This window comes from Aulonocara sp. 'chitande type north' Nkhata Bay, linkage group LG23 (genome assembly GCF_057382095.1).
Source record: "Aulonocara sp. 'chitande type north' Nkhata Bay isolate Kocher_YH1m ecotype deep benthic linkage group LG23, A_spYH_male_GT1.1, whole genome shotgun sequence".
Taxonomy (NCBI): domain Eukaryota; kingdom Metazoa; phylum Chordata; class Actinopteri; order Cichliformes; family Cichlidae; genus Aulonocara; species Aulonocara sp. 'chitande type north' Nkhata Bay.
The window spans coordinates 27,339,032-27,362,059 of NC_141365.1; the positions used below are offsets into that span (position 1 = coordinate 27,339,032).

At 40.5% G+C, this 23,028-nt stretch overlaps 1 protein-coding gene and 1 long non-coding RNA gene across 2 annotated transcripts; both read left to right on the forward strand.

Moving 5' to 3' along the window:
* Window positions 1–2,462: 2,462 nt before the first annotated feature.
* On the forward strand, window positions 2,463–5,343 carry LOC147302017 (uncharacterized). Its single transcript, XR_015127153.1, has 3 exons — window positions 2,463–3,208; window positions 3,294–3,405; window positions 3,486–5,343. It is a non-coding gene; the product is annotated as an uncharacterized LOC147302017 (long non-coding RNA).
* A 2,338-nt stretch (window positions 5,344–7,681) lies between these two features.
* On the forward strand, window positions 7,682–12,542 carry LOC147302018 (ADP-ribosylation factor-like protein 4C). The gene has a single exon (XM_086282851.1). The coding sequence runs from the start codon at window positions 8,117–8,119 to the stop codon at window positions 8,699–8,701; it is 585 nt and encodes a 194-aa protein (XP_086138977.1). The 5' UTR covers window positions 7,682–8,116; the 3' UTR covers window positions 8,702–12,542.
* Window positions 12,543–23,028: the final 10,486 nt, after the last annotated feature.

The following is a 23,028-nucleotide window of genomic DNA, read 5'->3' on the forward strand; positions in this document are numbered from 1 at the left end:
CCAGTAATTTAGGTCAGTATCGGACCGATACCGATAGTAATATCGGATCGGTCCATCTCTAGTATAGTGTAAGTGGTTTACATCATTTGAGTTGGCAGTCCTACAGTGTGGTCAGGGCCACGTTCACACTGCTGGGTCATGGGTAACCTAAAAGCCTCCCAGTGCAGCCTAAAGAGATCAGGTTTGATGTGCCCACAATGCATCCTAGTTTTATCATGTTTACATATTTTACCTTGGTAGTACTTTAATTTGGTGGTACTTTTTTAAGGAAATCTTTTTTGCAAGGACTCAAAATCCTCTGAGATGTAGATCACTTCAGCCTATGTATCTAATTAATTTTACATCATCTGAGTTATAGATGTGTTTTTTCTCTTTTTCTTCTGAAAGTTGGCAGTTGATAGTTAAACAGCTTGTCTGAGGCTCTCTCAGCATCTGTCTGCAGCTCGTCATCTGTTACCTGTGGAACATGGAGGAGACGGTGGAATAAATGAGAAGTAAATCAGAGAGGGAGACTTTTGTTTTATGGATGAGAAGGCGGCGTGGGCGGTGGGCGAGAGACATCCAGCCTAGTTAGAGAGAGGAAGAGAGAGAGGAGCGCAATTAGAGTGAGTTGTGGTCTTATAAAGTTAAGCTGTGTGCATGTGTGTGTGCGCACGCGGGCGTGTCCACACCCTGTTTATAATTCGTTTTATTGATCTTGAATGCAGTAATAAAAGGGAAATCAATAAAGGAGGAGGACAGCGAGGACAATTAGTCGGGTCTTGATGACTCAGGTTGTGTTGTCGTTTAGGGACTGGCTTTCTTTCCCCTCTGCTAACACTGCTGCTGCACACACACACTTGCTTTCACTTCTTCTGGCTAATTAGATGAATTATTTGTGCCCGGGGGGGGTGGAATTTAATGAAGGCTCACAATGAGAGCTGTTATCAGATCATATCCGATCAGCAGCAGGTACGACAGGTGCTGTAAAGATGCAATGTGAGCGATTGTTGTTGCAGTCAAACTGAAGAATGAGTGTCAGTCATGACAAAGCAAACGTATAGTCATTTATATCTGGAGGGATGCTGTGCTATGCTGTGCTCTCGTATAGATAGATAGATAGATAGATAGATAGATAGATAGATAGATAGATAGATAGATAGATAGATAGATAGATAGATAGATAGATAGATAGATAGATGATCCCGATGTAGTTCTCCCTCATCCTGGATGTAGGTTTGGACTCATCATAATCCATGTTTGTACTGTTCTGACGGCCACTCCTTGTGCTTCTTGGACTCCCTCTGTAGTTGTTCCTTGGCTGCAGTTGGCTACCATGAAGGCCTGATTCACACCGTCTCCTCCTAACAGCAGCAGAAAATGGGCACATGGACCGATGGATGGATCTTGAGAGCTATCTGCTGCTTGAACTCTGGGCTTCGATGTGGACTCTAATCTTAGATGCTGTTAGTCGGGGATTGATGATGGTGATTTTCTGAAGCTGGTAACTCTGATGAACTCCAGTTCTTGATGCTCTTTTCCGGAGGCGGCCCTCTGAGGGAGCCACTTTCATCAGAGCGTTCGATGGCTTTTCCAGCTGCACTCGAGGAAGCTTTTAATTTACCCAAACAAATTAACCTTTACATCTTAAAGTAACAATGGACTGTTAATGCTTCTTATTTAGTCGAGTTGAGTCCATCACATATAGGGCTGTCACAATACTGACCATGATACGTAAAAACTTTAGACTATGAAAATTAAGATCAACAAGTTTGGGGACTCTTTTTGAGCTTTGAAAAGATGCGTCACTAGCACGATGTCAGTCTGAGTGAGTGTTTGTTAGAAGCTTTGAATGGAGGATAAGATTTTTTTATGTGAATTAACTTTGCTAAGTTTACATCTTTTTCCTGAAAAAAAGCAGCTTAGATTTGGACTGATCGTGAAGAAAAAGAACAGCAGTTTGATTTTTTTGTGTGTGTGTGTGTGTTTGCAAACTTTTCCTCTGACTACAGAAAACTGCTGGTACTCCAAGGAGAAACTCTGCCGCCATCTAGTGGTACACATGTTAAATGATCACATGCCTTATACTTTTAACACCAGCAACACATGTATGTAACAAAGTTTATGGGAACAATGGGTTTATTCTATAGCATAAAAAAGCCAAAATGTAATGATCTCCATATGAAATGAAGACAGGAGAATATTAAAGGAGCATTAATTCTGGATTATTGTTGCTTAAAAGGCACATTATTATTTTCTGTTATCCTGAGATGACTTTTAATGTTCATTTAGTTTTACAGATGAATTAAAGACAGCATAGATCAGTTAGATCATTAGTGTAAACCAATCAGGTGTCAGTTCTGTTACAGATCCCAGACCTGGGCCCTATTTCAGGAAGCCGGTTTAGTGGAAAAACTGAGTAAGTATACCCTGAGTTAACGAAAACTCTGGGTTTTCGGTTTCACAAAGCGAGTTCAGCTGCAGCCTGAGTGAGTCACTATGACGACACACTCCGTGAAGCTAACCTGCCCCCTAGCAGGTTTACTACAACTAACCCTGACTGTCTCCGCCCCTTTGTCGGAAACCTGACAGTAGGAAGTGTCGGACATGGCGTGCCACTTCCTTGAAGAGCCAGTAGATCGTGAAGCCCAAATTCTCCGCAGAGCTCTCCGCCGGGAGAGAGTGATCAGAGCGCGTTTGGACATTTTATCATTTCCTGATGATTTTCTGTGCGAACGTTACCGTTTCTCAGCACAATCTATAATTTATTTGGATAACATCCTCAGGCCATATATTACGCATGTGACACATCGCGGACATGCTCTCAGTTCATTGCATATTATTTGTATTGCACTTCGGTTTCTTGCAAACGGGAGCTTTCTGTATAATATTGGTGACGCTGAGCACGTTTCCAAGGCTACCGTCTGTCGGGCAGTCAGGAATGTTACAGTTGCACTGAAACGTCTCCTGTACTCGTTTGTGGTGTTCCCCGGTCACAGACCCACAAGATTTATCAAAGAGGGATGCCACAAAATTGCAGGTATCAGGATGACCAAAACTTAATGTATGATGTGGTGATACTTGGACTACTACTTAAATTGCACATTTATTTTCAGGGTTCCCAGGCGTGATTGGCTGTACAGATGGCACTCACATTCCAATCATTGCTCCTTCAGTAAATGAAGGAGACTATGTGAACAGGAAGTCTTTCCACAGCATTAATGTACAGGTACATAGTTCCCTGTAGCATGTCAAACTAACAAATTATTTCATTATAGTAATGGATGCTAATTTGTGTTCTCTGCACTGTGAAGATCATATGTGATGCTGCCAACATTATCACAAATGTGGAAGCCAAGTGGCCAGGCTCTGTCCATGACTCACAAATATTCCGTGAATGTACACTGAGCACAAAATTTGGACATGGTGAGTTGAGAATACTTTAAAATATATAAAGACCAATTGCTTCAGGGACATTTGAACTGAAGTGTATCCTTCTGTCTTAGGAGAGTTCACTGGCTACTTGCTTGGTGATAGGGGGTATCCATGTTTACCCTATTTGCTTACCCCTTACCCTGACCCTGAACCGGGCCCACAGCAGCGATATAATCTGGCTAATTGCAGGACAAGAGCCAGAATTGAAATGACTATCGGAATGCTTAAGGCCCGGTTCCAGTGCCTGCAAAGACTCAGGGTCACCCCAGAAAGGGCATGTGACATTATTGTGGCATGTGTGATTCTTCACAACATTGCCACAATTAGAGGAGAACACTGTCCTTCTGAACCAAACATCAGCAGTGATCCAAACCATGAACATCCTGACCCTCCCACGGACATACAAGATGGAAGAGCAGTCAGAGACACCATATGTCACAATCATTTCCTTTGACCCATCACCTCAACATGTTGAAAGAAGAATAAACAGATTTTTTGTTCAACTGGCTTTATTGGTCGCCTGTATTTCCTGTACACAAAGTATTAAAAGATGTAAACCTCATAAAGTGTCTCTGTTGCTTCCTCCTCTGTAACAGCTGTCAATGTTTCTTCATTATTTTCCTGTAGTAAAGAAATAGACAACATTGCTGTTCTACTGTAAACTCATATAATCTGTGGAGTATTACTCACAACTGCATGTTGGTCTGGCTCAACAGGAGGCTGCACCAGATGCAGTACACCATCACCATCAACTGATAGAATATGAGGTTTATACAGGTCACTTATAACTTACAAGGGACCAAATGGCAATTAACAAACATACCAAGCACCTTACACTTCATTGTCATTATGCTCTCAAAGACAACCAAGGCTGAGGGAAGGCAAAATCAGTCGGAAAATAACTTCACTACAAAATAATTCATTATGGTAAAGAGTTTATCAAATGAATGTGTCGCACTGCAAAGGTGACTGTGAAGAAAGGATGTATGCACATCATGTATTATTTTGAATTTACCCCTTATGTAGGCACTTGTGTCTTGCGGGGTTATTGACTCAGAGGATGTCCCCGCAGAGATGCCTTCGGCCACAGGGCGCCCACTGTTTTGGCTGAGGGCCAACTGCTCAGCCTCTGTGAGTGGTGGTGGTGGAGGACCCCCACCTGTTTTTCGGGCCTCCGCTTTTTTTCTGTTGGCTATAACGGGCCACATTTGAGCATACAGAGTAAGCAAATATGTACTTGTAATGTGCTCAGATAATTTCAATAAGTGCTTACAGAAAGAAAATTAATGTAGCCTCTAACTGCAATTGATTTACATGGGACAAACAGACCAAGCACTATGGCTCATAATACAATTACACCTTACCTGTTTGGACTATATTTTTATATTTCATTTTTACTTGCTGCCAGGCACGTTTGGGGCCTGTTGGGTTGCACCTGCGCTCACATCACATCACAAAATAAAATGTATAAAATAACAAATAAAATAACATATGATAAAATAACGTGTTAAATGGGTGGAAATCCCTCGATCAATGTTTAAATTAACACTCACGCATTGACTCTGTCGGCTATGTTTTGCCATGCATGCTTTTGCAGCTGTGGCTGTGTTACTTTTTTCCGCGGAATTTGCATGTTATCGGCATATGCTGCCATCAGAATTTCGGCCTCAAGCGCTGTGAAATACATTGACCGCGCCTTCTTTCCCTCCGTCTCCATGGTGACTCGCTTAATCTGTGCTCCGCTTATCAGGGCTTTATGTATCCTCGTGCGCGCGCTTCACTTGGGGTTAAAGCAACTCCGCGTTGACTGAACTAATTGTTATCAGCCTTTCTGAAACGGAATATTCCGAGTTGGACAGTTCGGGGTTACTCAACCGTGAGTGTCGTTTTTCACTCTGAGTTTTCCAAACCGGCTTCCTGAAACAGGGCCCTGCTCCAAACCAGAATCTGAGTCAGAGTCTGCATTCCCTCCAACATGAACAATGTAAAAATAATTTTACCTGCAAACCACAAAAATTTCAGAATCGTGTTAAGCAATCTGACAAGGCATGTTTATGTTGTTTGATGAGGTGCGTCTTGTATTTTCTTATGGAATACCAAAGCTGCCAAAATTGAAAAATGTAAACAGTTAAATAAACAAGGAACTAAACAAATAAATCACTCAGAATTAATAAATGAAACAATCAATACAGACGCAGATAAAAGAAAGAAAGAAAACAGAGACATATAGAATAACTCTTGTTTACAGTTATTTTATTTTTATTTTTTTATTTTAATGCATTTAATAGCATTGATTCTTTGTTTTTTATTATTATTAATATTATTTTGGCAGTTTTCAACCTCTATATTTTTAAGACGCCAGAACATGCAGTGCAGTGTTCACGTTTGGATTTCCAATATTTAAATGGTAAATGGCCTGTATTTATATAGCGCTTTACTAGTCCCTAAGGACCCCAAAGCGCTTTACATATCCAGTCATCCACCCATTCACACACACATTCACACACTGGTGATGGCAAGCTACATTGTAGCCACAGCCACCCTGGGGCGCACTGACAGAGGCGAGGCTGCCGGACACTGGCGCCACCGGGCCCTCTGACCACCACCAGTAGGCAACGGGTGAAGTGTCTTGCCCAAGGACACAACGACCGAGACTGTCCAAGCCGGGGCTCGAACCGGCAACCTTCCGATTACAAGGTGAACTCCTAACTCTTGAGCCACGATCGCCCCAATCTGAGAAAAAACCTTATCAACGTCCCAATATTCTTTGCAATGATTGATGATTTTATTTTGCGTAGTAACGTGTATAAAGAAAATTACATCTAAATGATGAAATTACATTAATTTTGCTTTTAGTTGTTTTGTTTTTTTATTAAACCATAGTTTATGATTTAGTTAACAGTTGATATACATAAACAAAAAGAGAGAGGAAACTGTTTTGGAACATTTTTGGTGAATTTTTCCTTCCATAACTATAACTCTATATTGAACACTACACATCTGTATGTCACTCAGCATTTCAACAAAAAATAATCAATGAAACTTTGGATTTATTTATTGGAAAATTTGTGCATAGAGTAAAAAAAATTATAATAATAATTCTGCAGAACAATCTTCATCATCACTGTTAAATTATTTATTTATTTAAATGTTTTACTGTAACTGCTGCATAAGTTAAAGGTGGATCTCGTTTTAAGTACTCTATATTCCGTTACTTACATTTGTAGTGGCTGTCCTGTGAGGACCACGTATCTCTGAATTTTTAAAGAAAACAGGCCTGCTTTTTGATTTTTTTTAAAAAAAGCAAAACAGCTGGCTGAACATATTACATTCAGTCATTGTCACAGATGCTAATCTGAAATTGCTGCTGAGCCGGCATCTGGTCAGCGTCACTGTTTTATTAGATGGTTAGCACTGACATCACCTCTCCATCATCGACGCAGCTTTCCTTGCTAATGTACTAAAGAAGTTGGTCATCTACATCTGGCAGGAGACTAAAGGTGATCATACCAAATATTGACTTTCAAACATGTTAGAATTGCCTAGTATGCTGTGTTTCCATGTATATTTGCACATTTTTCAATAAGTTGCTCCACCTATTTTCCGTTTTCCTAGAAACATATAAAGAAATGAGTTGAACACCTGTTTGGAACCACTGCTGAAACGCACAGTGAAGATGAATCCTGCTCCATGTGAGTGTTGCTTTTGGTTGAAACTAATTACTGACTGCTTGGAATAACTTTTAGCTGCTTCTCTGTGAGTCCGTCTGTTGGGGCCAGCTGGTGCTTCATTCTACATGTTTCCAAATTTAAGGGCCATGTTTCATGACTTCAAGCTGTGCTGGGTAATATTTGGTCGATATTGACTCACTCTCCATCCTTTCCATCTAATCCCAGGCTTTATTTGCCTTCTTCTTTCTTTTGTTTTATGGCGCCAGAGGCAGTCACTTAAATTACTGACTGCAGGCTGGGGGAAACCATTTTTGATATGTATTTATATTTATATATACTATCTTACAATTAGTGTATCTTTATATCTGCACTCATAAAGTCACAGCTGCTTGTAGTTGCGCATTTTTACCAGCAGGTGTCAGAGTCTCACAGCTGAGGACGCCTCCCTGCGCAGAGGAAAGGCGACTGAACACCTTTCATATTAAGATCCTTTATCCACCCCGCTGGCAGGTTTGCTCTCACGAATGTGAAAGGCTTTTATTTTTTAAAGCCCTTTCGCGTAACCGGAAGCCAGATTTTATTGTGTTTTTCCCGTCTGACTTGACGCGTCTCTCCATGGCAGCGTTCAGTGGCTGATCCACGCGTCACGCTTCATCGCTTCGTGCTTGTGTTGTGTGCCACTACATGAAGGCAGCTGCTCGGAGACAAGCGGCCAGATGCGGAGACGAGTGTGGTGCGCGAGAGTGCATGCAGCCGCTGTACGTGCTGTGATTTGACAATTTGTGGAGGGCAGATGCAGTTGGAGTGAGTCCAGGGATGCTGCGGCGTTTCTTGCTGCCGGAGTGCCGCCGCGCAACGAGGGGCTGTGCCCCCAACTTCTGCTGAGAGAGGAGAAGCCGTTTTAATTTTTACGCGTTTTAATAACCCACGATGGATCACTCCCGGGACCTTTAAGCGTCCCCTGCGGTGATCTCGCTCGCTGCTGTGGGGCTGTGGGAGTGCACGCTGTCTCTCCTCCCCAGCCTGCAGACATGGGGAATAGTTTCTCCAATCTGGCTGCCTTCCAGTCCCTGCACATAGTCATGCTCGGCTTGGACTCTGCGGGCAAAACCACCGTTCTCTACCGGCTCAAATTCAACGAGTTCGTCAACACGGTGCCCACCATCGGCTTCAACACGGAGAGGATTCGGCTGGGAGGCGCGGGGGCCTCAAGGGGCATCAGCTGTCACTTTTGGGACGTCGGGGGCCAGGAGAAGCTGCGGCCCCTGTGGAAGCCTTACAGCCGCTGCACGGACGGCATCGTGTACGTGGTAGACTCTGTGGACACCGAGAGGCTGGAGGAGGCTCGCACCGAGCTGCACAAGATCACCCGGTTCGCCGAGAACCAGGGGACCCCGCTGCTGGTCATCGCCAACAAGCAGGACCTGCCCCGGGCTCTGGACGTCGGGGAGATCGAGAGGCAGCTCGCTCTGGCGGAGCTGAGCCCCTCAACACCGTACCACGTCCAGCCGGCCTGCGCCATCATCGGAGAGGGACTGGACGAGGGCATGGACAAGCTGTACGAGATGATCGTGAAGAGGAGGAAGTCACTGAAGCAGAAGAAAAAGAAGCAGTGATGCCAGGCTTTGGCTGGATGATGGCTAATAAACTATGACGTATCCCATCTATAGAAACAGAATGGATTAAACAAAAAAAAGAAAGAAGAAAAAACACCACAGAAATACTGCAAGTCTCCATATAGGAGGAAAATATACTCATAGAGATGCAAAATGAGCTGAAAATGCATATCATATAAACTCATTAGCATCCATACTTTCCTGTAGGAATGCGTATTTGCAGATGAAATCTATATAGTATATTCATGAATAGCATAAATTCTAAAAAAAAAAAAAGTCATATTAAAGTCAGATTCATGGGAAGAATATTGATTGTTTACCTTGGTAGATGACTGTTTTAATGTTCTTCACAGGCAGTTGTGTCTGTGCACACTGTGGCTCTCGCTGCACTCTCCCTGATGGAGGAGTATTAATAGGACTGTTTCATTGGGGATGTGTGTATTGTAGCGGAGATGTTTTATAAAGTGTATTGATCCACTGGCAGAGCTCCCTGTTGCTGTGCTGTGCACAGATGTGAGAAGGCAGCTGTAAATGTGATTAGGGATGCACTCATGCACAGATCAGTGTTTAGAGCTGCGAGGTGGTGTTACACCAAAGATTATTCCCAAGAGATGACACAGAAACTCTGCTTTGGTGGGGGTTTTTGTTGTTGTTGTTGTTTTTTACAGCCTTCCCTGCCAAACTGAGATATATATATACCTGGTATGACTGGCTTAGGAGTAAAAAAATTAAATAAACTATGTTATATAGAATGCATTTGAGCTAGGGCTGCTCAATTATGGCAAAAATGATAATCACGATTATTTTCACTGAAATTGAGATCTCGATTATTTGACGATATTTATTTAACAATAACAATGTATTGAATAATGACTTTAAAGATTGTCAAAAAATAATATAAAATAGTGTGCAAATACTGATAACAGTGCAAATGTTTGCAATATAAAAAATAAATGAAAAATGTAAACATCTATGTTTAGTGAACTTTGCAGTGTTGCTCTGTGGTGCAGCTACGACACCATAGCAAAGTTTACACAATATGTCTAATTGATCCACGTAATGTTTCCACACCACTGAAGTTTTTTTTACCTCTCTTTTCAACCAACGGCAGTCACTCTCCTCTCCAAATAACTTCTGCTTAGCTTTCCGAGCTTCCCTCGGGTCCTCTTAATCAACGGTCCCCAACCCCCGGGCCTCGGACCGGTACCGGTCCGTGAGTCGTTTGGTACCGGGCCGCGAGAGTTGAGGCTCAGGTGTGAAATGTATAGTTTTCAGGGTTTTTATCGGTTTTCAGCGTTATTTTGTTATCGTTTTGAATAAATTTCTTTTTTTTCGGTACCGGTACTAGTTTTATTTTGTTGTATTTATCCACGACACCTTAAAGGCCGGTCCATGAAAATATTGTCGGGCATAAACTGGTCCGTGGCGCAAAAAAGGTTGGGGACCGCTGCTCTTAATTGTTGTGACACGTGTTCGAAATGCAGAGAGGTGCGCTCGATTTGCCACACGGAGCAGCGTGAGAGTAAAGCACGAGGGAGGGGCTAATAATCAGCTCAGTCATTTTTAATGATCGTTGAAAGCCCAGATCGTGATTCGATTAATTGAGCAGCCCTAATTTGAGCTATCTGAAATCAGTTCTTCCTCATCCCTCATCTTGCTCATTTTCTGTGTCTTCCTCAGTGGAACCACCTTTGATTATCCCTCCTCTGGAAGTCATATTGAAGGCCTTCTGCTCTGTGACAAGCTGATTTGATCTGTTTTGGAGAATTTTACAAATGCTGCATCTTTTTTTCCCCCTATTTTTAACAGTTCAACTTTTTTCAGCTATATATGCAACTGTTTTATGTATTTAATGCAATATTGCCGCAAGAATAATACGGCTTGATGGTACAAGAGTTGCACATGGACACTGTGGGTCCATTTAAGCCATTACATGTAATGTTGGCTATAGTTCAAGATTAATTTTACCTAATAAAAACTGGACATTGCAGATTAATATAACTCTTGTTAGTGTTGGCTGATAAATACAGCAAACACTGATTATATTATTTGTGCATCCATCTACTCTTACTTTTCACACAAAATTCTCTCTTAAATTCTCAAACTTAAATTTAGTTATAGCTAATAATGCTGAATGGAAGGGAAATCACACAACCAATTAATCAAACTACCATCAGAAATCTTACACCAAAACATGACATAGTCATCAGCATATAGAGTCATTTTTAGCTCCTTTAGTTGCTCTAAAGCAAACCAGCTGCCCCTCAGAGTGCTTGAGAAGTGTTATGAGTGCATCCCAGACTGATTCAACCTCCTGGCAGTGAAAGGACACGTGTTCAGAACCTGTTTTCATCTCCAAGGTGCCAAAAATCTACATCTTGTCAAAGCTGCTGGTATTTTGGAGATGCCACAATTTGGCATTGATATCACAGGAATGGATATTTTTAGTCAGCTGTTTGGAAAAAACAGCAAATACAATTTTTGTTCCTCAAGCGCAGAATGTTTTAAAAGTCCCAATGTTGTTGTTTTAAATAACAGCGATACTAATAACAGCCATACAAAGTCAAAATTTTAACTCAAATATAATAACTCAAAACTAAAACTTAAATAACTCAAAACTGTGGAAATAACTTGACATTTTGAGGTAACTCAGCTCTGCTGATCTGGAATTGTTTTCCCCCGTAGTCAAACAGTCCTAATTGAGATGTGATATTTCATCCCAAATCAATATTATTTTTAGTCACCAAATGCCATGTAAAATAAAAAAAACAAAAAAAAAACAGGAAATGATAAAAAGCCAAACTAACCAAAAAACCACAAAGTTTGATAAACCTCTGTTGAACAGCACTGTTGGCTTTTGCAGAGGACAACCTGTGTGATGCTAGCAGCTTTGTCAAAATTCCCTGGGGTGACAATGGGTGGACAGTCGAGAAGCCGAGTGTCTTCCTGTCACAGTGAAGAAGTGAAACAAACCAACAGGCTGGAACCTGTTCAGCTGCTCATAAAATATTTTACAGAGTGAGAAATAACCATAAAGCTTAACATCAACATAATGTTTCACATACCTGAAAGCCAACTTGCTGAGGAGCCCATAAAAAGTCACTGACATTAACATTTGGTCTTAAATGACAAGACTGTTGAATGTCTTGTACAGACTGTTCTCTGATGCCACATTCACGATGAAAGACAAGAAGAGATGAAGCAGCATTATTGTGCTGCAGCTTGATGTCTACAAAGTAAACAAACTGTCGAACCTTAGTCACACTGTAGAGGTGACTGTGTTGTCATACCTGTAGCTCAAGTGGGAAGACATGAATGTTAACTTTTTTTCTTTCTTTCTTTCTTTTTCTTTACAGTCAGGATTTCTGATGTGAACGTGGCATCTTTCTGCTAAGTCGAGCTGTGTCCAACATTGCATGACAGCCACTACTTCAGACAATGTAAATGATACAGTACTATAGCGTTACAGCCACGATACAGCAAGACCAAACTATGTATTACAAGCCAAAACAGGAAAAAAGGAAAAAGTATTTTTGGGATTAAACTCTTTGTAATTCAACTTGTGTGTTGTTTGACTTGTGTTTGGTTTCCAAAGTTTTAATCAGGGTGGGAAAATCCCAGCAGCTCCCAGCTAAAAAATATAATTTAAAGGCTGTATATCTGCAGTAAAACTTCATGGCCTTTGCACGTTTCACTGCTGTTGTGCTTCCTGATTTAAACTCAGATTTAGGTAGTTGCTCTCTTTTTGAGCAGCCTGATATTGTTTCGAGGTTTTTACCTTTTTACTACTAACAATGCTAATGGTGTGTAAATTTAAAAATATAAATAAACTATAAAGTCAACAAAAACAACACTCATTGGCCACTTCAGTAGGTAAACTTGCGTGTATTTAGCAACTGCTGATCTACTGTGATTTCCCCACACAATCGCCTAAAGAATTTACACAGAATGGTCCAAAACAGAGAGAAAAAGTCCAGTGAACAGTAGTTCTCTGGGTGTAAATGTGCTGTTGATTTCAGAGGTCAGAGGAGAATGGCCAGGGTGCTTTGAGCTGTTAGGAGGGCAACAGTAACTAAAATAAACACTTGTTACAATCAAGGTTTGCAGGAGAGCATCTCAACAGCAGTAAAAGTGCACACTGCCACTGCTGTCAGCTAAGAACAGAAAACTGATGCTACAATTCACCAAAACTGGACAAGATTGTAAAAACATTGTTTGGTCTGATGAGTCTCGATTTCTGCTGCAGCATTCAGATGGCAGGCTCAGAATTTGGTGTAAACAACATGAAAACATGATGGTGTAATGGACTGAGAGATATTTTCTTTGACATAATTTGGCCTCCTCAGTATCAGTATATTTAAAAATTCTTTCCTGTCATTAGACAGTCATAAGAATGCAGTGACGTGGACAGTTCCAGGTGTCCCAGGAGCTTCAGTGCTAGTTTATCCAGGATCAAAGGCAGAACTGAAGTCAACACCAACAATTTAACAGCTTTAAACACCACAGCCTGAGTATTGTTGCTGACCACAACCATCCCTTTATGACCACAGTGTGCCATCTTCTGTGGCTGCGTCCAGCAGGATAACACACCGTGTCACAAAGCTCAGATCATCTCACTCTGGTTTCTTGAGCTTGACAGTGAGTTCTTTGCACTCAAATGGCATCCACAGTCACCAGATCAGCAAGTGTGATGCTGTCATGCCAATATGGACCAAACTCTTAAAGGAATCTATGCCATGAATAATTAAACAGTTCTGGGGACAAAAGCAGGTCCAACTCAGTATTGGCAAGGTGTACCTAATGAAATAGTTGGTGAATATATGCTGTTCTGCTACACAGTAGCAACAGTATATATAATCTGTTTTATTGTAGTACATGCTGCTATGGCATGCAACTCAACAAAAATGAATTGGTCTATCGATTAAAGTGCCATATTGTTAATTGAAAAGACTGAGGCCATGTGCTTAGAGGTTGTTGCACCAATTAATTTACACTATATGAATATTGTTAATAGCTGAAGGTTTGCCAAGTCAGCTGGATTACCCCACTCTATAATTAAGGCCAATAAACTCTCTCATACACTGAGAAATAAATTGTTACCTTAAGCTGCCATGTTTAAAAAACAAAATATTGTGTACTGTATGGGTTTTGCTTCCTCCATTTAACTTGTGGCATTTTATGTTTAGGGATTATGAATAGGAAGCTCTGAAAGCAGGCTGAAATGCCATGTCCAAGGATAGAGCACAATCAAAGTGCTTGTTTTCCTTCTTTTTGTTGATTCGCTTTCTGTCTAGTGCCAAATATACCTTCCTCCAGTCATCGTGTTTACAGCCAAATGGCTTCCCGTCTTATTATTATGGTTTGTGTCACTCATGTAACTCAGTGTAATTGCAACACACACACTGTGCTCCTGAAATGAGACGGTTGTTATCTCTCGACTTTGGTTAAACTGTCTGGAGGAAGAAGAATGTATTCAGTGGTTTATCTGAGTATCAGACATGCTGTATCTGAGCTAAGAGGAGAACTGGGAGGCAAAAGGTCACTGTTTCAAGTCGCAGGCAGGCATGGGAATCCAGTGCCCGTATACGCAAACAGATATTTTAAGCTTTGATTGGATCTCTGAGGATTTAAAAACAAGCCTATAACAACACATGTGAGTAATGGATGATGATGCATTTTATTCTCATGGAGCTCGTGGAGCTTCTCTTAATGAAGAAGTTAACAGAAGTTCTCTTACTGCTAAAAGAACTACACAAATAGGACAACTAGTTTGCACATTTAGTCCTCCTTGCTAAAAACAGTTAAAAAAAAAACTGTAGTTCTTAATATTTCTGTTTAAATGATTGTCCTCAAGTGTCCATAGTAATTATAACAGGAGAAAAGGTGAAAAGGACAGTTAAGAGCTCCAAAATCAGCACAGGGAGGAGGTTGGGGTTGATGTGTGGGTCAGCATCGGACATTGCTTTTTACTGTGCAGTGTCCCTCTGTTTCTCAGTCGGATCAACTAACAACTAACTTTCAAACTTTATGATAAAATACAGCACTGCGCGAAAGGCTTAATCCAGTCCTCATTTATTCATGTTTTACTAGTGCAAACACAGCATGCAGTATATAAGGAAAAAAAGAGTTTGTAAAATTCTAATGAGCCTTAAAGTCAGTGTTTGGAATGGCCATATTTATTCCCCTCTACTCATTCATTGCTTTTTCTACTTCACAAATCTCCCTCTTCTATGCTCAGTCAAATAGGATTCTGTCATGTCTCCGTTCAAACTGTTGACAGAGCAAAGAGGTTCCAGCCCGGTTTGTATTTATCTGTCTTGTTTTCCTGCTTCCTTTTCTGCATGTTTCTGTTGGTGGGCCATCAAGGGGATTTCATGTTTTAACTGTGCATGCTGATAATCCTCCACACTTCCACCCTCGCCGTCCAAAATGGATGGCCGTGACATTTTTGCTTTGCATGCGAAAGCTTTGAACGCCAACGTTAACATGCTTAAAAATGGTGCTGAATGTGCACGGGTGGGATTATTTTATGTATTTAAAGTATTGCCAATGTTGTGTTGTCAGATTTTTGTTGACAGTTCAAACCGTTTGTCTAAACATGCGCTTGAATTACAGCATGTAGTTGAGTTACTGCAAATCACCAAGGATTAGAGTTCTTAAAACAACAACAACAACAACAACAAACAATTATATGGGAAAAAGCTATACAAATACAGGGCTGTAAAGGCCATATCAAGCACTCCCAATTAAATTATAAATTTTTTAAATTTTCAGTTTAAAATTGAAGCAGCTTTGCAGAAACAATTTATATAGCTGCCTGTTTATATCAATATTAAATGTTTACATAGAAAGCATTGGTTTGTAAACTCTATTAAATCCTTGACTTGAGCATTATAGCCATGGTTGGCCACTGGTTGTTGGGGAAAAATGTGTATTCACCAATCGGTTGGCGAGTGGTTGCTGGAGTTTTCTGACTGTTCCCAAAAAAGTGCATTACAAAAACCTACTTGCAATTGCTTTGATATCTAAGGGATTACCTCAGTTGAACACATTTTGCATGAAAGACACTTACGTGTCTGTAAAGACTTGCCAACTAACTGCTGAGCGGCAATGAAACTCAAGAGAGTGCAACACAAACCAGAAACGGAAAACTTTGACTTTTAAAGTTAAACTTACGCCTTACTAACAAACATATTTATACAAGTACAACCTTTACTTTGAAGGTGAACGGTGTTCCTTTTAAGCTTGTATCGAATATTTTAGTTTCACTGCAGCTTGGTGACCAGTCGGTGAGCATTTGCAAATAGACTGATACAAACAATGGGCCACTGCAGAAACATGCTAGCAACCAAACAATCACAAGAAAGTTATCACTTTTTGCAACCAATTGCACCCAGCAAATTTCACCAACCTCCAACTACCACTTACAAGTGGTCGGAGAATATGTAACAGCTGGACTCTGTGGATATGAATATGGATGCAGTAATGAATGAGACTGCAAGGTGGTGCAAGTGTGTACTTCTCTGGCTCTATTTTGTAAAAAGTTGGTGCAGGCTGTTATCTACACCTTACTGTCATGTGTGAAAAGTTAATATAGTGCAATGAAGAACTGGTACCATAAAGTCTTTGTTAAGTTCTGCCAAATAAATGTGCTATGTGTCTCTCTAAGCTAATCTGGTAATCACTAGTGCTAATAGCTAACATTGCTAGCTTCTCCACCCTCACCAGCTCATGTTACAAATGCATATTTCTACCTCATGTATGGTGTTTACCAGGGGTTCACTGATTGGTCTGTATGTTTGTGTGACTAAGGCCACAGCAAGTTAATAAGTAAATAATATACAAATAAAATACTAGGATTTTTTTCAGCAAATATGCAGCACAAACCTCTTGGACGGTATCACACAGCAAACCAGTTACAGTCAACCGTTCAGTGATTCAGATTCTGAAGCCTAGCAGAGACAGCTCTGTCAATCAAAGCACCTTAATAATGCATAACTTTATAAGAAGTTCACCTCCTCTTCGTGTATTATGAGAAATATGAAGTAGTTAACTGTAGAGACTTGAAGCAGGCTGTAAACATGTTTATTTCTGTTGTACAGCTGGACATGTTAACATGGAAGTCTATGGGGACTGATTCGATTTAGGAGCCAGACTCTAGTGGGCACATGAGTGACTGCAGCTTTTTGGCTTCATTTTTCAACTGTGTTGGTTTCACACTGAATCAGCCACAGCTGGTATTTTCAATTACAACCTTTGACTGCTACTGAAATGTCTCCTGCTGTAAAATGAAACACCCATAGTTTGTCTCCAAGGGCTTAGAGCCAATTTGTGTTTTCTGCATAAACACTGCAGGTCATCAAACAATTTCAAAACTTCAAAAATAGGATTAAAAGAATTCTTTAATTAATCAGTGTGGGGAAGTTTTCTCAATATGTCTTTAAATCTTCCTTCACTGGTGTCCAATCTGCCACAGACAGAATCAGTTGTTGTGTGATTTATTGTTGAATGTTGTTAGGGTTAGCTGCTGTTGAGACAACACAGGCTTAGAGGTTTTACTTGTTCTGATGATCAAGTAGAAAGCTGTTGAAACACTAAAGCTGACTTTAGTCTGGCCTTTTAGTCCTCTTTCTCCTCTGAGCTGCAGGTCTGCGACTTCAGGCCTTGATCTTTTTCGGTCTTTTGAGTCCATTGGTTGTAAAATCTTCTTGCTCAGCCAAAGATGTCAAATCTGTCTTCATCAGTTTTTCTGATCAAATCTCAGGCATAAACCAGATCTATCCTTTTAACATAAATATCCATAGATGGTATAGAATACATGAACTGCACATATATGTATCAGCGGACAGAAGGAAACATTATCTGCTTTGTGGCAAAGTATCAGAGGACATATGGAGCATTCTTTGATAAAGTTTCCACTTTACCTTAGGTGACTGAAATTGTAGCACTATATTCATTTGTTACTCAGCATTAATGGTGCGTGCCATTTGAAGTGGAAAATACGAAGTCCTGATTTCCAAAACTATGACCAGATTCTATCGATGAACATACTGCAGCTGTCTTTTTTTTAACCAAAAAAATAAATAAATTTACATTCAGCAATATTTACAGCAACTACCACTGGAATGCACTTAACTAACTCCCAGTTCAGTAGTAACTGCCAAGGCAAAAGGAAAGCTAGTAATGATATCCGATATCTAGTATCTGTGTTAGTGCATTGCAGTGTTACGATTCAGGGATGCAGCTTGCATTGGGTCATCAATTAGTGCTCTTCCCACCGTTTCAAATATAGTCATTTCTGGCTCCAAAAATCTACTTAACGGCATCCAAATTGCTAAAGCTGAGGCTTCTAAATGTGGCTTTGCCCAATTTTATATACAATACATTTGTGCTGTTCCTAATTTGGTCTCTTAGCCTTTAGTTTTATCTCCCATCTGAATACACCTGCAGCCATAGGACTGAAGACACCTAAATTCAAGGATTAGAAAGTGTGGGCCAATACTTTTGTCCATTAAGTGTGCGCTGTATCTCAGTCTGATATGAAAATCATACAGCACACACTGTGCATAAGGCTTCTTGAAGGACATTTAAAGCTCTTCTTGGATGTTTCTGCCTTTTGTTCTGTTCTCTGTCCACATGATCCCACACTGCTTCAATAATGTTGAGGTCCGGGCTCTGGGGAGGCCGATCCATGACTGATAGTGCTCCACTGTGTGTTTTTCTATCCGGGTATGATTTTATTACATATTGTTCAAGACCACTTTAAAAACATACGAAAATCTGTTGCTCCTTGGAAACAAAATATAAAGAGATGAGAGGTACCTTAGGACTTTTGTGCAAAAATCTTAAGCTTAGTTTATTAAAGCCCATGTTCTGCTTGCTTCACTTTGCTCGCTTAAATGTGGTCTTAAAAATATTTTCGGGCATGTTTTCTTTCTTTCAATGTAGTTTGCCATCACCAGTGTGTGAATGTGTGTGTGAATGGGTGGATGACTGGATGTGTAAAGTGCTTTGGGGTCCTTAGGGACTAGAAAAGCACTATACAAATACAGGCCATTTACCATTTACCATTCTTTTAACTTTTGCACAGATGCTAGCTGAGCTAAGCTATGAAGAACAACTACTTTTTTTCTGTCATTTACAATCTCATCATCCTGAAACATCCTTTTGAATGGTCTTTTTTTTTCATGTTGAATCAAAAACCATTTCACAGTTTCTACATCTGAAGTGGAGAAAAATGCATCATTTATTAGCAAACATTAGTTGAAAAAAAATATGTGAATTGTATATAAATACAAATAAAATCTTGACCCTGACTACAAAAAAAAAACATTATTATTATTATTATGATGATGATGATGATGATGATGATGATGATCATCATCATCATCATCATCATCATCAAAGTGCCACAAATCTAGGCTCTAACTTAGGGCTCCATAAAAACCTTAAAGAAACCCAGTCATCATGTTCTGCACCTCAACATTGTCCCAAATTACGGAAGAATGCAGGAGGAATTTCCACCATTCATCACATCTGGTTCTCTCTCGGCACATCATAATTTCTATCCTTCTGTTCAAAATGGATCAATAGCACACTGGAGATGAGCTCTTGCTATTAAAATGCAAATTCCGCCTATGCGCTGCTGTTGCAGCCGGTTCTCAATCATCCCTCATTCACCGTGTTTGGGTTTTTGTGAAGCCATGAGCCGGTTCAAGAGGAGGCTAATCCGGCAGCGTTTCCACCTGCACAGCACCAAGCCGGGTGAAACAAGAGTCACTGCTTACGTCACGACTGAGCCTTTATTTGCAACAAGGCTCATTATCATTTTAATTACAGGCTTGGAGTCTGAGAAAGAGAGAGAGTAAGAGAGCCATCAGCAAGTCATTTAATATCAAATTAAGCAGTGAAATGCAGACGACATATGAAATCTGCTTTCGGATTGGGCAAGAGCAAATCAGAAATTCAATATTTTAATATACCATAGAGTAAGACAGTTAAAATATGGAAGTAGTCTCATTGTGTTTGTATCTGTTTTACTCTAAATGGGATCATAACTTATAAAATAAACCTAAGTGAGAAGTAGGGTAATTCGATATTAATACCATCAAAAACAGTCGCCCCTTGCTGGCCAATAGAAAGAATGCAGATTTGATGCAATTCTGAGGCTGCGTCCATTTTTTTATACGCACAGAGTCTACAATCATTTTATTAGCTATATGTGTTCAGCAGCTCATTAATGCAAATATCTAATCAGCAAATCACGTGACAGCAGCCCAGTGCCTCTAAACTGAGCATCAGAATGGGATACTAATCTATTGAGCTTTTCCCCTCATAACCCTCTCTAGTGTTGACAGAGAATGTACCAAATAAAGAAAATATCCAGTGAGACGTAGCTCAGAAGAGAATGGCCAACCTGAGGAGAGAAACAGTAACTCAAATAACCACTCGTTACAACTGCAGAAGAGCATCTCAGCAGCAGCAGAAGACCACACCAGGTGCCACTCTTGTCAGTTTAGAATAAGAAATTGAGGCTACAGTTAAGCAAAACTAGACAATAGAAGACTGGAAAAATAAAGTTGCCTGGTCTGAGTCTTGATTTTCAGTATCTGAGGACTTGATTTCAGAATTTGGTGTAAACAACATGAAAGTTTTGTAATGAGTATTGTCTTGGCTCACTTTGGGCTCTTTAGTACCAACTGAACAATGTCATTCTGTTCGTTGTTTATTTAATATGTTCTCTGAGATTGTACAGATATGGAAAGCGCACAAAGAACTATATAAAAAAATAGATTTTGCAAAATAGCTTTTCTACTGGTAAATGTTCCCTTTAGAATAGTCACAGACCACTTTGATTACCTTGGGATATGTGTCACAAAGCAATTTAATTGTTTGTTTAAGAAGAATCTCCTCTCCCTGCTGGAACAGTGCAAGCATATGCTGTCCAGATGGTCCCCATTATCCTTATCTTTAATAGGTAGGATTAACTCAGTGAAAATGATGCTACTTCCAAAATTCCTATATGTTTTTCAATCCCTCCCTATCCTGATTCCAAAATCCTTTTTTAAATCTCTAGATTCTCTAATCACTTCATTTATTTGGAATGGTAAACATCCAAAATTGAAGAAATCTATTCTTCAAAGGCCCAAGCCGGTTGGAGGTTTAGTCCTCCCTAATTTCCAGTACTATTATTGGGCCGCCAATATCAGGTGTTTGCTGTACTGGAGACACTACCATCTAAAAACGTCAACACCAGTTTGGGTTGCCATGGAGTCATATTCAAGTGGGAAAATTTCTCCACCTGTGACTTTAGGTTCATCACTCCCTTTGGCATTGCCTCTACCCAGTAACAATAGAGTTGTCCAGCAGTCTCTTAGAATCTGGTCTCAGTTTAGGACGACTCTGGGTCTCCGGGCTTTCTCACTTCAAAGCCCAGTTGCAGCAAACCACATATTTGTTCCCTCAATGACAGATAATGCTTTTCATATCTGGCATAGAAAGGGCCTAAAAACTTTTGCAGACTTATATGTAGATGGACAATTTGCAAGTTTCTCTCAAATATCCACCAAATTTGGCATTGCTGCAGCTCAGTTTTTTCGTTTCTTACAGGCCAGACACTACGTGCAGACTATGACAGCACAATTCTCCCAAATACCTCCACACAATCCAGTAGACGATTTCTTAATGGTCAACCCAACCTCAAGGGCATAATATCAGCCTTGTATAATTTAATTTACAATTTACAATGCTCTTCAGTAGCTGCTATCAAATCTAAATGGGAACAGGACCTTACCCTTCATATTACAGATGAACTGTGGGACTCTATCCTTGGCCAGGTTCACAATATATCAATGTGTGCTCGAAATACACTTATCCAATTTAAGCTAGTTCATCAGGGGCATTGGTCTGGGGATAGGCTGGCACACATATACCCAGGGGTGGGCGCAGCCTGTAGAAGGTGTGGGTGTGCTCCTGGTACATTGTTTCATATGTACTGGTCCTGTCCTTTGTTGATCACCTTTTGGAAATCTGTTTTCCATACATTGTCTGATGTCCTGCAGCATCAAACTGAACCAGAGCCACTCTATGCTATGTTTCGTGTGGTCCAGAATCTGAATCTGTCCAACTCCAGACTTAGAGCATTAAACTTTTCATTACTGCTGGCCAGGCGAGCTATTTTGCTGAAGTGTGAAGTGGAAAGACTCTTCTCCCCCCTCACATGCACAATGGCTAAAAGCTACAATGTCCTTTCTGTGTGGAGTTTGCATGTTCTCCCTGAGTTTGCGTGGGTTCTCCCCAGGTATTCCAGCTTCCTCACACCGTCCAAAGACATGCACTTTATGGGGATAGGTTAATTGAAAAATCTAAATTGCCCATAGTTGTGAATGTGAGTGCAAATGGTTGTCTGTCCCTGTGTTAGCCTGTCCAGAGAGTACCCCGCCTCTCGCCCTATGACAGCTGGGACAGGCTCCAGCACCCCCTGCGACCCTGAAAAGGATAAGTGGATGGATGGATGGTTTAGTTGGGCAGCAGGCTGCCAATTATTTGTTGTTTAATGGTCAGGATGGGAACAAGAATTTGAAAATTTTGAAAAAATTTGAAGCACTTTGTATTATTGTATACATTGCATTGAAACCTTTGTCTAATAAAAAGACTTTTGAAAGAAAACATAGCTTTTTTACCATAATACACACTGCTTGTGTGCAACTCCTTGTCTACAAGGAGAGTGAAGGGAACAAAGTGAGACCCACAGAGGCAGAGGAGCATAATATACGTATTGAGTAATTGCTTACAGCAGAAAGGGAAAGTTGCATATTAAAAATAATTTAAGATTGATGATCCCGCCAACAATAATTTCTTGTACATGGACTTCTAACTGTCATCATGCAAACACGTGCAAAGCGATCGTGTGAAGCCTGATTTCTGGTGCGAAAAAAAAGCAGCAGCTCCTTCAGAAACCTCAGAAATCTGCTCAGATATGTGTAGGTGGCATCCAAGCTCTGATTCTCTCTTTGCTGCTGTCAAAGCAAATTATTTCACATGTAGCACACCAACACACACATGCTGGAGGATTCACAATAAGGCTATTTAAATGCAAATCTGACAGCTTGCATTGTCCTTTCAGGTCATGTTTCAAGAAGAAATCATAAGTTTTCATTCAGTGAATAAAAATTTGCAGGTCAGTGTAAAAGCAGCAGGTTGTTTTCTGTGTCAGACCCTACACCCGATCTCAATCTTTTATTCATGCTCATGCTGCTATTAATATAACTATATATCAAAAAATTAGGGCATACGAGGCTACGACAGAAAGACAAAAAGCAACCCTG